General features: G+C 49.6%; 4 protein-coding genes across 4 annotated transcripts; 3 read left to right on the forward strand and 1 right to left on the reverse strand.

Annotated features, from left to right (window-relative positions):
• Nucleotides 1–284: 284 nt before the first annotated feature.
• LACBIDRAFT_145836 (uncharacterized protein) lies at nt 285–962 on the forward strand (the record flags this gene model as incomplete). Its single annotated transcript, XM_001875886.1, has 3 exons — nt 285–514; nt 567–774; nt 831–962. Coding segments are annotated over 3 exons (570 nt in total), but the record flags the coding sequence as incomplete, so codon positions are not given.
• Nucleotides 963–8,391: 7,429 nt separating this feature from the next.
• Nucleotides 8,392–9,537, forward strand: LACBIDRAFT_171793 (uncharacterized protein). Its single transcript, XM_001875887.1, has 5 exons — nt 8,392–8,475; nt 8,534–8,778; nt 8,831–8,924; nt 8,974–9,101; nt 9,161–9,537. The coding sequence occupies exons 1-5, from the start codon at nt 8,453–8,455 to the stop codon at nt 9,430–9,432; spliced, it is 762 nt and encodes a 253-aa protein (XP_001875922.1). The 5' UTR covers nt 8,392–8,452; the 3' UTR covers nt 9,433–9,537.
• A 169-nt stretch (nt 9,538–9,706) lies between these two features.
• On the forward strand, nt 9,707–10,793 carry LACBIDRAFT_292644 (uncharacterized protein; the record flags this gene model as incomplete). Its single annotated transcript, XM_001875888.1, has 5 exons — nt 9,707–9,792; nt 9,855–10,102; nt 10,179–10,272; nt 10,335–10,462; nt 10,510–10,793. The coding sequence occupies exons 1-5, from the start codon at nt 9,779–9,781 to the stop codon at nt 10,791–10,793; spliced, it is 768 nt and encodes a 255-aa protein (XP_001875923.1). The 5' UTR covers nt 9,707–9,778.
• A 234-nt stretch (nt 10,794–11,027) lies between these two features.
• Nucleotides 11,028–12,175, reverse strand: LACBIDRAFT_309278 (uncharacterized protein). The gene is made up of 6 exons (XM_001876295.1): nt 12,004–12,175; nt 11,901–11,939; nt 11,831–11,846; nt 11,730–11,770; nt 11,550–11,675; nt 11,028–11,492 (listed from the first exon to the last, which is right to left on the reverse strand). Exons 1-6 carry the CDS (start codon nt 12,111–12,113, stop codon nt 11,198–11,200), a joined length of 627 nt encoding a protein of 208 aa, XP_001876330.1. The 5' UTR covers nt 12,114–12,175; the 3' UTR covers nt 11,028–11,197.
• Between the last annotated feature and the right edge of the window lie 129 nt (nt 12,176–12,304).

Below are 12,304 nucleotides of genomic sequence, written 5' to 3' on the forward strand. Positions count from 1 at the left end.
AGAGGGAGCCAGATGAAAGATAAGCAAAGGCACGTTGGAGCATAGTGGAAACCCCGTGTAAAAAAGGTCTGTATCGTTGTCGAGCTTGTAAGTCGCGCACCGTGACACTGACACCTACCTCGGCAAACAAAACAAAATAAGGCCACTATGCTTGTGATCACTTTGTCATCTTTGTCATCGTCGTTCACCACTCAGTGACCTCTCATCTTTACCATGCCTCGCGCTGAAGGTGAGTGGTATCGCAACCTTTTAGTAAATGACGTTTGACAATGTCTCTGACAGTCGGAACACCCAAATATGTCGCGAATAAGATGAAATCAAAGGGGCTACAGCGCCTGCGCTGGTACTGTCAAGTTTGTGAGAAGCAATGCCGCGATGAGAACGGCTTCAAATGCCATGCTGCGTCGGAATCGCACTTGCGTCAGATGTTGGTGGTGGGAGAGCATGCGGGAAGCCATATCGCTGGCTTCTCAAGTCAGTTCCAATCAGAGTTTGTAGCTCTGCTCTCTCGACGGTAAGCTAACTTTTTATCTGCCTTCAAAATGAATTTAAATGGTTTCTTCTAGGTTTGGTACCAAGCGAGTAAGAGCTAACCAGGTCTACCAGGAGTACATCTCGGATAAGAGCCATCTGCATATGAACTCAACACGATGGGTTACCCTGACGGAGTTTGTGAAACATCTTGGGCGGACGGGTGTGGCTAGAGTGGACGAGACGGAAAAGGGATGGTTTATTGCGTGGATCGATAGCAGCCCGAAGGCGCTTGCAAAAGCGGTACGCCACTTCTTCCAGGCTGCTGTATCAATCTCATAGTCTTTCATCTGTATCAGGAAGCATCTTTGAAGAAAGACCGGGCGACAATGTCAGACGAACAGCGAGAGCGCCAGCTTATTGCTGAACAGATCGAACGCGCCGCAGCAGACGTAGAAGCTGGACCATCTTCCTCCAGCTCACCCCCAGCAGAAGAAGGTCTCAAACGAGAGGACGGGGTCGAGAAGGTTGTTCTTTCATTATCAGCGAAACCTGCGGCAACAGCGGCTCCCATTTCCTTTGGCGGATTCAAGGCGAACCCTTTGAAAGTGGGGGCCAACCCACTGAAGCGCCCGAACGTTCTGAAGACAATGGCCACTTCCAGTGTGGGCGATAACGCACCGGCGAATGAGAAGAAGCGGTCAGCTCCCATGAGTGCAGCTGAGAAGCTGATTCTGGAAGAACAAGAGCGGAAGCGGAGACGGATGGACAGGGACAATTATGTTTGAATAGCTCTGTGTGTGTTTTTTCTACTTGTAACTGCATTGTAATTTCACCATCAATTGACGGCGAGGCTCGTCGTAATCGCTATAACCTTGCTATCTGAATTTTCGCATTCACCTGAGTTTCTTTTCACTGTAATAGAGTCACCGAAGCACCTCAAGTCATAGAGTTATCCGTAGCGAGTATTGCTGTTTGACCTCCATGCGCCATCACTGAACTACTGTACCGAACTGTATGGTGGCAACGGCAGACGGAGCGTTACGCGCCCCAAAGGATTTTTTTCGGCAACCGACCGGGCGTTACGCGTTACTTTGGTCCGATAGGCAACCCCCCGGAGATTTAGGAAGACGATGTTACAGAAGTAGATGGTCGGCTGGGCATACAATGATCCTGGCAATGCCGGGGTATTCTACCAGATTTTACCTATATTTTAGTATCTGTAGCCCCGCAGGGACAGAAATTTTTGTAAAAATGGACTTTTTTTTTGGTCATTTTCATAGCAACACGGCCAGCGTGACGCGTTACTTTACCTGACAGTCCGTGATGAGTAAGCATGAGGCACGAGTGTAAACTCATCTTAGGATAAGATAACGTGTGCGTCAGAACCAGACGTCTTACCCAGATGTAGGTACCAATATAGGTCTACGTTTCTGGGAGTGCTTCTCCCATCACCTTCAGATCTGGTTCTGACGCTAAGAAATTGCCTGTCGGTTATCTCGCTAAATTTTTTTGACTTTCGACGTCGTTTCCTGATGGCTGACACCTCTACTGCTCCTTCTGCAACTGCGTCCACCGCTCCTGCAGCTTCTACCAATAATGTTCAGTCTCATGCGACTACCGACAGTGTGCAGCCTCGTGTTCCGCGTACCCACACCTCCCCTGCTATCATCCAACTTTTAAAGAACCTTTCGCTGACCAATATCTTACACCGGAACAAAAAGATCGAGGCCGACAACGATGCCAGATCTGCTAAGACATTGAATAACGCTCTAGACCCTGCTGCCCATCCCCAACCGGGATCAGAAGCAGCTTCCTTGATCACCATTGATCCCGAGGATCTTGCCCGATTAAGGATCCCTTCTTTCTTTGCTTCTGTCCGTGACTTTGTTTACCCTGGTCTGGCGAAGCATCTTGCCAACGAAGATTTGAAAGAAAAGGAGGAGAAGAAAAGGAAGGACGATGACGTCCTTGCAGAGGATGCCAGGACTTCCAAGCGGCGTTGTATGGATGGCTCCAACCATGTGGAGAGAGTGGTTGGGGAACCTATTCGTATTGAATTCCCACAGTCTTTATATGACACTGAGCTTTGCGTTGCAGTCCCTCTCCCCTTCTTCCTTACTCGGAATTTACGGGTCCTGGTTGATGAGGCATCAACCCTGCCTACTGTCAAATCCAACCCTGCGCCCGGAGAAACCAAGGGAACTTACATTCTAAATTTAGAGAAGCTCTCCACTCGTTTTGGGAAGGAATTGACTCTTACTTGCAGCCAGTGGTCTGAGGCTGCCGCAAACATGTGGAGCTTTCAGGTCTCGAGGGACAAGCTGGGTAGTGAGGGGGAACATGCTACTTGGTTTGAAAAGCATTTTAATTTTTTTAACATGCTAAATAAAAGGGATGAGTTATATGATGCCTGGAAAGTCATGGAACTCGAGTTCCGTCAAGACCACCGGAGTCGTCACCTCAAATTCAGCATGACGGATTATGACAAGGCCCTCGGTCTTACTGAGGAGAGTCATAACTTGACTCAAAAGCTGCGCAAAGAATTTCGGGACTTCGTCAACTCTTCCCAGCCGGTGTTTGGGTGGTCAGGCCCGTCTTCCCGCGGTGGTGGTTCCTTTTCCCAGAGGTCCCTGCCACGAGGTCCTTCCCAGGCGTTGGCCTCCCAGCCCTTTCCCTCAGGCAGCGGCAAGTCATCCCCTACGGCCGTCTGCCTCATCTGTGCTCATAAGGGGCACACCGTTTTCTTTCACCTCATGTCCACCTCTCCTGCAAAATTTGCCGACGGAAAGCTTGCATGGGTGAAATGCAACCCAGGTTTCGGCCTTGCCACCCCTGACAACAAAATCCTTTGCATTAACTGGAACGTGCGAGGCGCTGAGGCAGTTTCCCAATGCGCCTCCGCTCACAAGGACGAACGCCTCCACCTCTGCTCCTTCTGTGGCAGCAAAGGCCATCACGCCCTCTCCTGGACTTGTCGCACCAAGCCCGCCTGAGGATTTTTTCGCTGTCGCGTGTCCCCTTGCCTTGTCCTATTCTGATTTCTCATCCTCAGTCGTTCCCCGTTTCCCGCTCATCCCTCTCTCTCCACAACACTCTTCTATTTTCGAGCGCATCACGCACCCTTACAATCCAGACGCCTTCGACGCCCTCCTCCTCAAACATGGCCTCTCTTCTGCTTACCCCCTTCTTTCCGACAATCTCAGGCATGGCTTCCCCCTTGGGCACATGCCGGCGTTAGCGGAAACTGTCATTCTCCCTAACAACCCGTCCACTTTGCCTTACCTGCAGGATATACAAGATTATTTGCAGAAAGAACTCATTGCTGGTAGGATGTCTGGCCCCTTCTCTCGTGAGGAGGTGGAACTTATTCTTCGGGGTCCTTTCTTCTCTTCCCCCTTCGTTGTTGATGTCCAACCCCAGCAACCCGGCACGCCTGACAAGATCCGGATTTGCAGGCACTTGTCAAAGGCCTCGAAGTCACATCCTTCTGTCAACTCGCATATTCGCAAGGAAGATTTCCCAACGCGATTTGATTTAGCCTCCAAGGTGGCTGAAATTGTGAGTATCTCTTCATCCGTTTCTTCCCCCCCCTTCTTTCTTCCTTTTTGTTGTGCACCCCTTTGCGTTTAGTGTGTGGGGTGCTTTCTTCTTCGCTGCTGCATGCAGTTTTGAGATTTTGCATTCTTAATGCGCTATCTTTACACATCTTTCTTGCATCTTCTCGTGGCCGAGTACTTGCTGCACTTGCCTCGCGCTTTCTTCAACTTCCTTTTTCCTCTCTGAGTTCTCTTTGAGTCTCCTCCCTCTTCCCATTTCTCTTCCTATCTTTCCTTTTGGGTCTTATCCCTGCACGCCTTCTCTGCTGCTCCTCCTCTCATCCCTGTCTTTCTTGCACTTTGTGCTTACCCACTCTCTTCAGGTCGCTCTTGCCCCTCCAGGAACCCAGGCTTGTACTCTGGATATCACCAAGTTCCACTGTACTTGTCCTGTCCTGCCTTCTCACAAGCCGTGGCTTGTTGTCCAGGGTCTCTCTGGTCAATTTTTCATTGATCATGATCATCCTTTCGGTGCTGCTTGTGCAAGCAGCAATGCGGGTATGATCGCCAATGCTGTGGTAGATATCTGGCGAGGGGAGGGTGTCTTCCCTGTCCCCAAATACGAGGACGATCTCAAAGTCTTCCGTACCCCTTCTGCTGGGGGAAAATTTCGTAATGGTGATTTTTTCTATGACTATGATCGTTCCGAAATGCTACGTCACATTGACTCTTTAGGTGTGCCTTGGCATGACGAAAAGGGAGACGACCACTTCCTTTTCGTCACCACCTTCATTGGCTTCCTTTGGGACATCCCTAGGAAGCTTGTCAGTTTGCCTGAGGAGAAGCACCTCAAGTTCCATGAGCGCGTACGGCGTTTCCTCAGCAACTTCAAATGCCGCCCTTGCCACTTACTCGACGTCGAAAAAATCCATGGCTCCCTCTGTCATGTCGCCTTTGTTTACATGGATGGCCACTCGCATCTCCCCTCCCTCTCTAACTTTGCATCTTCTTTTCATAACAATGAACTTATCACAAGACATCCTTCCCACTCCATGTTGACTGATCTCTCTTGGTGGCTCCAGAGATTGGAGGTTACTGGTGTCTCCCGTGCTCTGCGCCCCCGTGGTCCTCTCCAGGACCTTGGCCTGTACGTTGATGCTTCCACATCTTGGGGTATTGGTATTGTCATTGGGGACAACTGGGCTTCTTTCCAGCTTTCTTCTACCTGGAAGGTGCCTGGCCGTGACATCTGCTGGCTTGAGACCCTCGCTGTCAAGCTCCTCTCTTATTTCCTGGAAGACATGGGTTTGCAACACTGCCGTTTGCTTATCCACTCTGACAACCAGGGTACCATTGGTGCGTTAGAGAAAGGGCGTAGCCCAAACTCTCACATTAACCTGTCCTTGCGCCGTACTTATCTTGTTCTCTCCGACTGCTCTATTTCTGCAGATATTGTTTACATTGCTTCCGAAGCTAACCCTGCTGACCCCATCTTGCGCGGAGAACCAGGGGAGGCTGGGAAGCAGATTTTCCCTGCCTTTAAGCTCCCTGATGAGCTTGCTGACTGTTTCCTCTATGTTTAGTCTTGACCGGAAGCTTACATCGTCGACCAGTGTCGTTGAGAGGTCCGTGGGTGAGAAACAATCTCATATCTCTATCTCACCGCGCCCCATGCGGCCTCGAAATTCCTTTCATCCTTTCCAACGTTCCTCGCCTGTCTCACCTCCTCTGGTTTCTAAACTTTCCCATTCTACTCCCAAACCCAGTTCCCCTCACTCCTTTTCTGAATTATCTGCAATCTCCAACTCTTCCTTGCACCCTACCCGTGGTCGTAAGCCCCACCCTGGCCGTTCTATTGTTCACAGTGAATTCCGCCCCCACGTTCCTGCGGCTCATCGGATTTTCTCGTGGCGTATGCCTTTTGGCTCTCGTCATCGACATGATATATCTCTGTGTTTCCCCACTCCCGTAGTCGAATCTGCATTGATGGCTGTCCATGGAGCCCTGGCTCCCAACACCAAGTCAACGTATGCTGCAGGCCCTCTTCATTTTACTCAATTCTGTGACAAGTGGGGCATCTCTGAGGAGGATCGTATGCCCGCCGATTATGTCTTGCTATGTGCCTTTATTGGTGAATACAAAGGCCTCCAGTTTGGTAATACCATTCGGTCATGGCTGGCTGGCTTGCGTAGTTGGCATATCATGAACCATGCACCTTGGCATGGTGACGATAGTTGGATGCATCTGGCTCGCATCTCAGCTAACAAGGAGGGCACGAAGCACAAACGCCCCCTCCGTGCTCCTGTCTCCATTGAGCACCTCTCTTGTTTGCGCCGCGCTTTGAATCTTGCCAACCCCTTCCACGCCGCTGTCTGGGCCGTCGCCCTTGTCACCTTCTTTGGGTGCCGCCGCTTGGGGGAAACTACCCTGACTACTGCCGGGGCTCTTGACCCAAAATATCATGTACTGCGCTCGACGAAGTATGTCTTTATTCTTCTTTCTTTACTCCTGTTCTTCTTTCTTACTTTCTACTAGAATTTTATTCCGTACTTTGCGTGATGGTGCTCGTTCTGCAAGTTTTGACATTCCATGGACAAAAACAACAAAGGAAGTTGGAGCCACTGTCATCCTCACTGCTCGTCGGGAGGGTGATCCTCTCTGTCCTGTCTCTGCTCTCAAGAATCACCTGGATGTCAACTCTTCTATCCCATCCTCGTCAACCCTCTTTGCTTACACTTCCACATCTGGTCAACCCAAGAACCTCCTCAAGCACGAATTCCTCAACTTTGTCACTGACATCTGGTCTTCTGCCATGCTTGCCCATATCCTGGGCCACAGCTTCCGTATTGGCGGCGCTGTGGAGCTTTTGCTGGCAGGTGTACCTCCCGAAATCGTCGCCGCTACCGGGGGTTGGACATCCCTCGCGTTCTTGCTGTATTGGCGCCGTATGGACGAAATTTTGCCCATGTCCACTTCAAAAGCTTATAATAAAGCACAACTTGACCGCCTTGCCTCTATTTTCGAAGATTTTCGCATTGCCCACAAAATTCCTTCTTCCTTACTTGATAACTCCCCCCCTTAACTCATGTGTATCTTCATCCCTATCCTTGCCTTTCCCTGTAACATAACCACTTTGATTACTTTACGTTTGCAAATTCTATGAGTAACTTAACCTTTCTTCCAAGTGACGCTCATTTGGGAAGCCAGCTTGGCTCTCTCTTGCCTCACCAACCCGCCGGCGTGAGCTTACACTCGGGTTGGTACAGCCGGTTGGCTTGGCAAGCCCAAATTGAGCTTATTGAACGCTCAGACCTTGTTCGCACTTTCTTTGAGTCCGGGCAAAGTCTTTGCACAACCAAGTTATTCGTGTACACGAATTTCTTGGCTTCTTCTTTCTCTGTACGCTACGCAACAGTTATCTTATTCCGTGATGAGTAAGCATGAGGCACGAGTGTAAACTCATCTTAGGATAAGATAACGTGTGCGTCAGAACCAGACGTCTTACCCAGATGTAGGTACCAATATAGGTCTACGTTTCTGGGAGTGCTTCTCCCATCACCTTCAGATCTGGTTCTGACGCTAAGAAATTGCCTGTCGGTTATCTCGCTAAAATTTTTTGACCCCACCCACCATCCCTTAGCGTTCAGTACAGCCGGTTGGCTTGGCAAGCCCAAATTGAGCTTATTGAACGCTCAGACCTTGTTTGCACTTTCTTTGAGTCCGGGCAAAGTCTTTGCACAACCAAGTTATTCGTGTACACGAATTTCTTGGCTTCTTCTTTCTCTGTACGCTACGCAACAGTTATCTTATCCGTTTTCATAACGATAGGCCTAATCTCGACCAAACACACGTACAGGCAGAGTCTAAAATTGGACCTATGTAAGTTGTTGGATGATGATTCTATTTAGTATAACTGTAGATCTATCCTCGTCATCCCTGAAATATATGCTGATTTTCGTGGACATGATTAGAATTTGAGGTCCGACTGTATCTGTAATTTTGAACTTTTGGCCTATCGTTATGAAAACGGCTGGAAATAAGCAACAAAATCGGGCCAGCGTTATGCGTTACGTTGCCACCATACAGTTCGGTACAGTATTCGTAACGGGGAGAAAAACTCGAAAGATTTTTGTAACCCTCCCTCTCGTTGCATTTATTTAATAGTGGAATTTTGCACACAATCTTCAATACCACTGATTGTCAGTATCAAGTACCAACATCTTGGTTATTGCCCTCCTCAACTGCTGCATGAACGCGTCAGTCACGTGGCTTTCGTGTCAGAGCATGTGACTAATTTGACCCTTGTTCTTCAACTTCTTGTTTCCCAAGTCGCCTTGAGGCTTGCCCGTCGTGTACATCTGGCGAATAATCCCCACCACTTCTCACTCTTTTTTAGCCAAGATTTTCTGCTGCTTCGGACTGATTCAGTTCAGTACCAAACCATGTCGTTTTTCAACTCCATCGGGTAAGTACATCTCACTCGGCTAATACTCACTTGGAACTCCGAGCTCATCATCATGTAGTCGTTCCATGACCCGCTCCCAGCGGGGGCCCAAGAGGTCGCCTACCCCAACATCGGCGACATTTTCTCCCACAGATTCCGCCCCACCCACCCCAACCGTCACAGCGCCGCCGGTCGCACCACAACCCAGGCCTCCTCTCTACCTATGCAGTCCCTTTGTTGAAGCGGCCCTTGTCAAGGGAAATTTCAAGACGATCGTCATGCTCCCCAAATATGTTGATATCATGGAGTGGGTAGCCGTCAATAGTGCGTCGATTCACTGTTCAACTCCACTTTTCCTGACTACGTGCATTATTAGTTTTTGACTTTTACACAAATCTGAACGAATTCTATGGTGTGATTACAGAATGCTGCACCCAACAAGCGTGTCCTACAATGTCTGCAGGCCAGGCGTACGTCCCTCCCGTCTTCTCGGTCACGAATGCTGAGTTATCTCCATAGATTGAGCTACACTTGGATTAATCAAGATCGCAAGAGCGTCCATCTGCCTGCTCCAACCTACATAGACTACGTGATGACCTGGATACAAAATCTGCTGAACGACGAAGGCGTGTTCCCCACAAAATCAGGTACGCGTTCATAGTGTCATAGATGTGCATCATAACTGACGTTCCGGATCCCAATGCAGGCCAGGATTTCCCGCAGTCATTTCCGTCGACGGTAAAGCACGTGTACCGGCAACTCCTACGCGTCTTTGCACACATATACCACGCACACTACCACCAAATTCTTCACCTCCGTTCCGAGCCACACTTTAATTCCCTCTTTGCCCACTTTCTTGCGTTTGGTCGTGAGTATGAGCTGTTGGAAATGAAAGACGTGAAAGGTTCTTCATCAGCACCTGTTGGGATTGGCCGGCTGTGGGAAAAGTGGAGGGATATGGGGTTATTAGAGGGCTGAGCCCAGCAATTCGTAACATGGGACTTGAAGTTCCATTTTTTTTTTTGGTCGGACAGTTGCATGTGCTCTTTATTTATTTCAAGATACATAGATGCTCGGCTGCTACGATAACTTGGCCGCCTTGAATTGGGGAGACTGAACGTTGAACGTTAAATTGTGGAGATTGTTGGTTGGTCTTCTAATTTACGATCATGATGTTGCCGGCCACATGTATGATACAACAGATGGTCTTGACCAGATCTGGCCTCCGTTTGTGGTAGTCCCTTCGCGACCACCGTGAACGTCCTCCAGACCCTTCTTGTCGCCCACAGCGAGCCATTCGCCCACTGTACGACGTACCAGAAGCATGTCCTTCTTTGGGTCCGTGTCTTTCGCCCCGCATGTGCCCCTATACACTCACACGGAATCAATTATTATCATAGTCGCAATCGCGCCCCGCGTGCTAGACGCTCTCCAACGCCCTCCCGCAAGGATTCGTCGAACCCGCCCTCTGAACCGCCATCTCCGGGTGGTGCCAACAACGGCTCGAACGGGAACGGGTTGGGGGGTGGACCGAAGCCTCTATACCTCTGCAGCCCGTTCGCCGATGCTGCCCTCGTGAAGGGCAATTTCAAGACGATCGTGATGTTGCCCAAGTACGTCGACATCATGGAGTGGGTTGCTGTGAACAGTGAGTTGGTCCTTCTGTCTTATGTGTGAGATCGACCAGGCGTTTCTCACATCCCGACCCTCCCCCTTCTAAATAGTGTTTGACTTTTACACGAATCTGAACGAGTTTTATGGTGTTATCAACGAGACGTGCACCCAACATACGTGTCCTACGATGTCAGCGGGGCCGACGTGAGTTTTGTTTCTCCCATTCGAAGAGCGGTGGTCTTCAACTGATTCTTTCGCGGGTATAGACTGAATTATTTATGGACGAATTCTGGGGGTAGACAAGTGTCCCATCCCGCGCCGACATACATCGACTACGTCATGACCTCCATTCAAAATCTTATAGATGACGAGAACGTCTTCCCCACTAAATCCAGTACGTTCCCCGTCACAATCCGCTCAAGTTGCTTTTTCTCAACATAGACCACTGTGCAGATCAATCGTTTCACCCCTCCTTCCCTGCCACGATCCGTACAGTGTACCGACAACTCCTACGGGTGTTTGCGCACATCTATCACGCACACTATCAGCAGATTCTGCACCTCCGCTCCGAGCCGCATTTCAACTCGCTCTTTGCCCACTTCCTAGCCTTTGGGCGCGAGTACGACCTTTTGGAGGTTAGGGATATTAAAGGGGAACCTGCAGCACCTGTAGGTGTGGGTTTACTTTGGGAGAGGTGGAAGGATGCTGGGATCTTAGAAGGTTAGACTTTTGAAAGGATACTGATGTCGAATTTGGTTGTTTTTTGCTGTATGCTATGTTGGATCATGATCATGGTATTATAACTCATGGATGTACAGTATCATACTCACACGGATGTACTTGGGATTGAGCGATATGGCAATGCATTTTTTGCGTTATCATACTTTATTTGTGAATCACGGGCGTAACATCTACTCTTCGAAAAAAGTCAGAACTTCACAACGCTCGAATGTTCATAGAATCGGAAAAAATGCGTGTTAATTGCGGTATGCTAAAATGAACCATCCCGTCTCATAAGAACGAACGACTGGGACCCCGTCGGCCAGCCAGGGTATCAATGCCTCCTCATTATTTTCATAATCTACCAAGTAAGAAAAGATTATAGTGGGGCATTTCAATCGTTGTCGATTTATAGATTCAACCCCGCCACAAGGCCCGCGATCGTCAAGAACGCAGCAGCCTTGCCACCCACCACCATAGCACCGCTCGCGGGCTTGGTGGATGCGCTAGAGGCGGAGCCTGAGCCCGTTGTGGTGCCCGAGCCTGTCGTGGAGCCTGAGCCAGTGGTGCTCCCAGTTCCACCGGGATAGCCGTATCCGCCGCTTGTGCCGTTGCTGGCGGAGGCGAGAGCGGCAGCGTGGAATGCGGCGAATGTCTTATCGGCTGATGGGTTCAACGCGAACACCATTCCTTGCGAGCAGTGGCTGGGGGAACAAAGGAGGGTTGGTTGGGAAAGATTTATTGAAGGGAAGGTGACTTACCCGACTTGTTCACAGTAGAACCACATGGGAGCGCTAGCATTCTGCACAGTGAACGACCATTGAGGGAAGGAGGTCGCTCCGGCGGCGACTGGTTGGAAACCAGAGTTGACGCCGGCGGGATTGGTCCTGTGATTCTTCAGGTCAATAAAGAGATCAAGAAGTGGGGGAATATAAACGTACTTGGGCGTGCAAGGAGCGGTAAAGGTTGATTGGGTCACGGTCTGTGAAATCGGCCGAAGCATCAGACCGTATGCCTCTGGTTCAGTGTGCAATTAACATACGTGATTCTTTGACACACTGTTGTGGAGAAGTTAGAATGGGTTTGTAGTGAGATAATCATAAATCACGGACAATTGGAAAGCCACAACATCTCCAACGTTAGCGGTAACACTAGCGATGCCAATGGTTAGTCCATAGCAACGGAAAGAAGAGGAAGCCACGATGGGGGTCGTACGAGTTGGGAGTGTAGGTGAGGCCACCGTCTTTACCAACGACAACAGTGATGTTCGCAGCCGAGACACCAGAGACGAGAGAAGCGACAGCAGTTAGGGCAAAGAAACGCATTTTTCTTGGTTGAGATAGATATATGGGATAGTGAGAGGTATTAGCGAGTGAACGTTAAGAGCCTTGAGATGAGGTGTCAGTGAAAGGACTCTTCTCTAGCAGCAAAAAAGACTCACTCTGCTCTAGTGAAGGGAGAGGGGAAGAAAGAAAAGATGGTATCTAGGTGGGCGACGAGTGAGGCATTTATATGG

This window comes from Laccaria bicolor, genomic scaffold, assembly GCF_000143565.1.
Source record: "Laccaria bicolor S238N-H82 LACBIscaffold_3 genomic scaffold, whole genome shotgun sequence".
Lineage (NCBI taxonomy): Eukaryota > Fungi > Basidiomycota > Agaricomycetes > Agaricales > Hydnangiaceae > Laccaria > Laccaria bicolor.

Excerpts from the sequence above, each read along its gene's own strand:
- LACBIDRAFT_171793 (XM_001875887.1), top strand. The coding sequence starts at position 8,453 with ATGTCGTTTTTCAACTCCATCGG. Across the intron at positions 8,476-8,533 it reads TCGTTTTTCAACTCCATCGG|TCGTTCCATGACCCGCTCCC; the intron begins GTAAGTACATCT and ends ATCATCATGTAG. Across the intron at positions 8,925-8,973 it reads ACAATGTCTGCAGGCCAGGC|ATTGAGCTACACTTGGATTA; the intron begins GTACGTCCCTCC and ends TTATCTCCATAG.
- LACBIDRAFT_309278 (XM_001876295.1), bottom strand. The coding sequence starts at position 12,113 with ATGCGTTTCTTTGCCCTAACTGCTGTCGCTTCTCTCGTCTCTGGTGTC. Across the intron at positions 11,676-11,729 it reads ACCGCTCCTTGCACGCCCAA|GACCAATCCCGCCGGCGTCA; the intron begins GTACGTTTATAT and ends GAAGAATCACAG. Across the intron at positions 11,493-11,549 it reads TTCTACTGTGAACAAGTCGG|CCACTGCTCGCAAGGAATGG; the intron begins GTAAGTCACCTT and ends TTGTTCCCCCAG.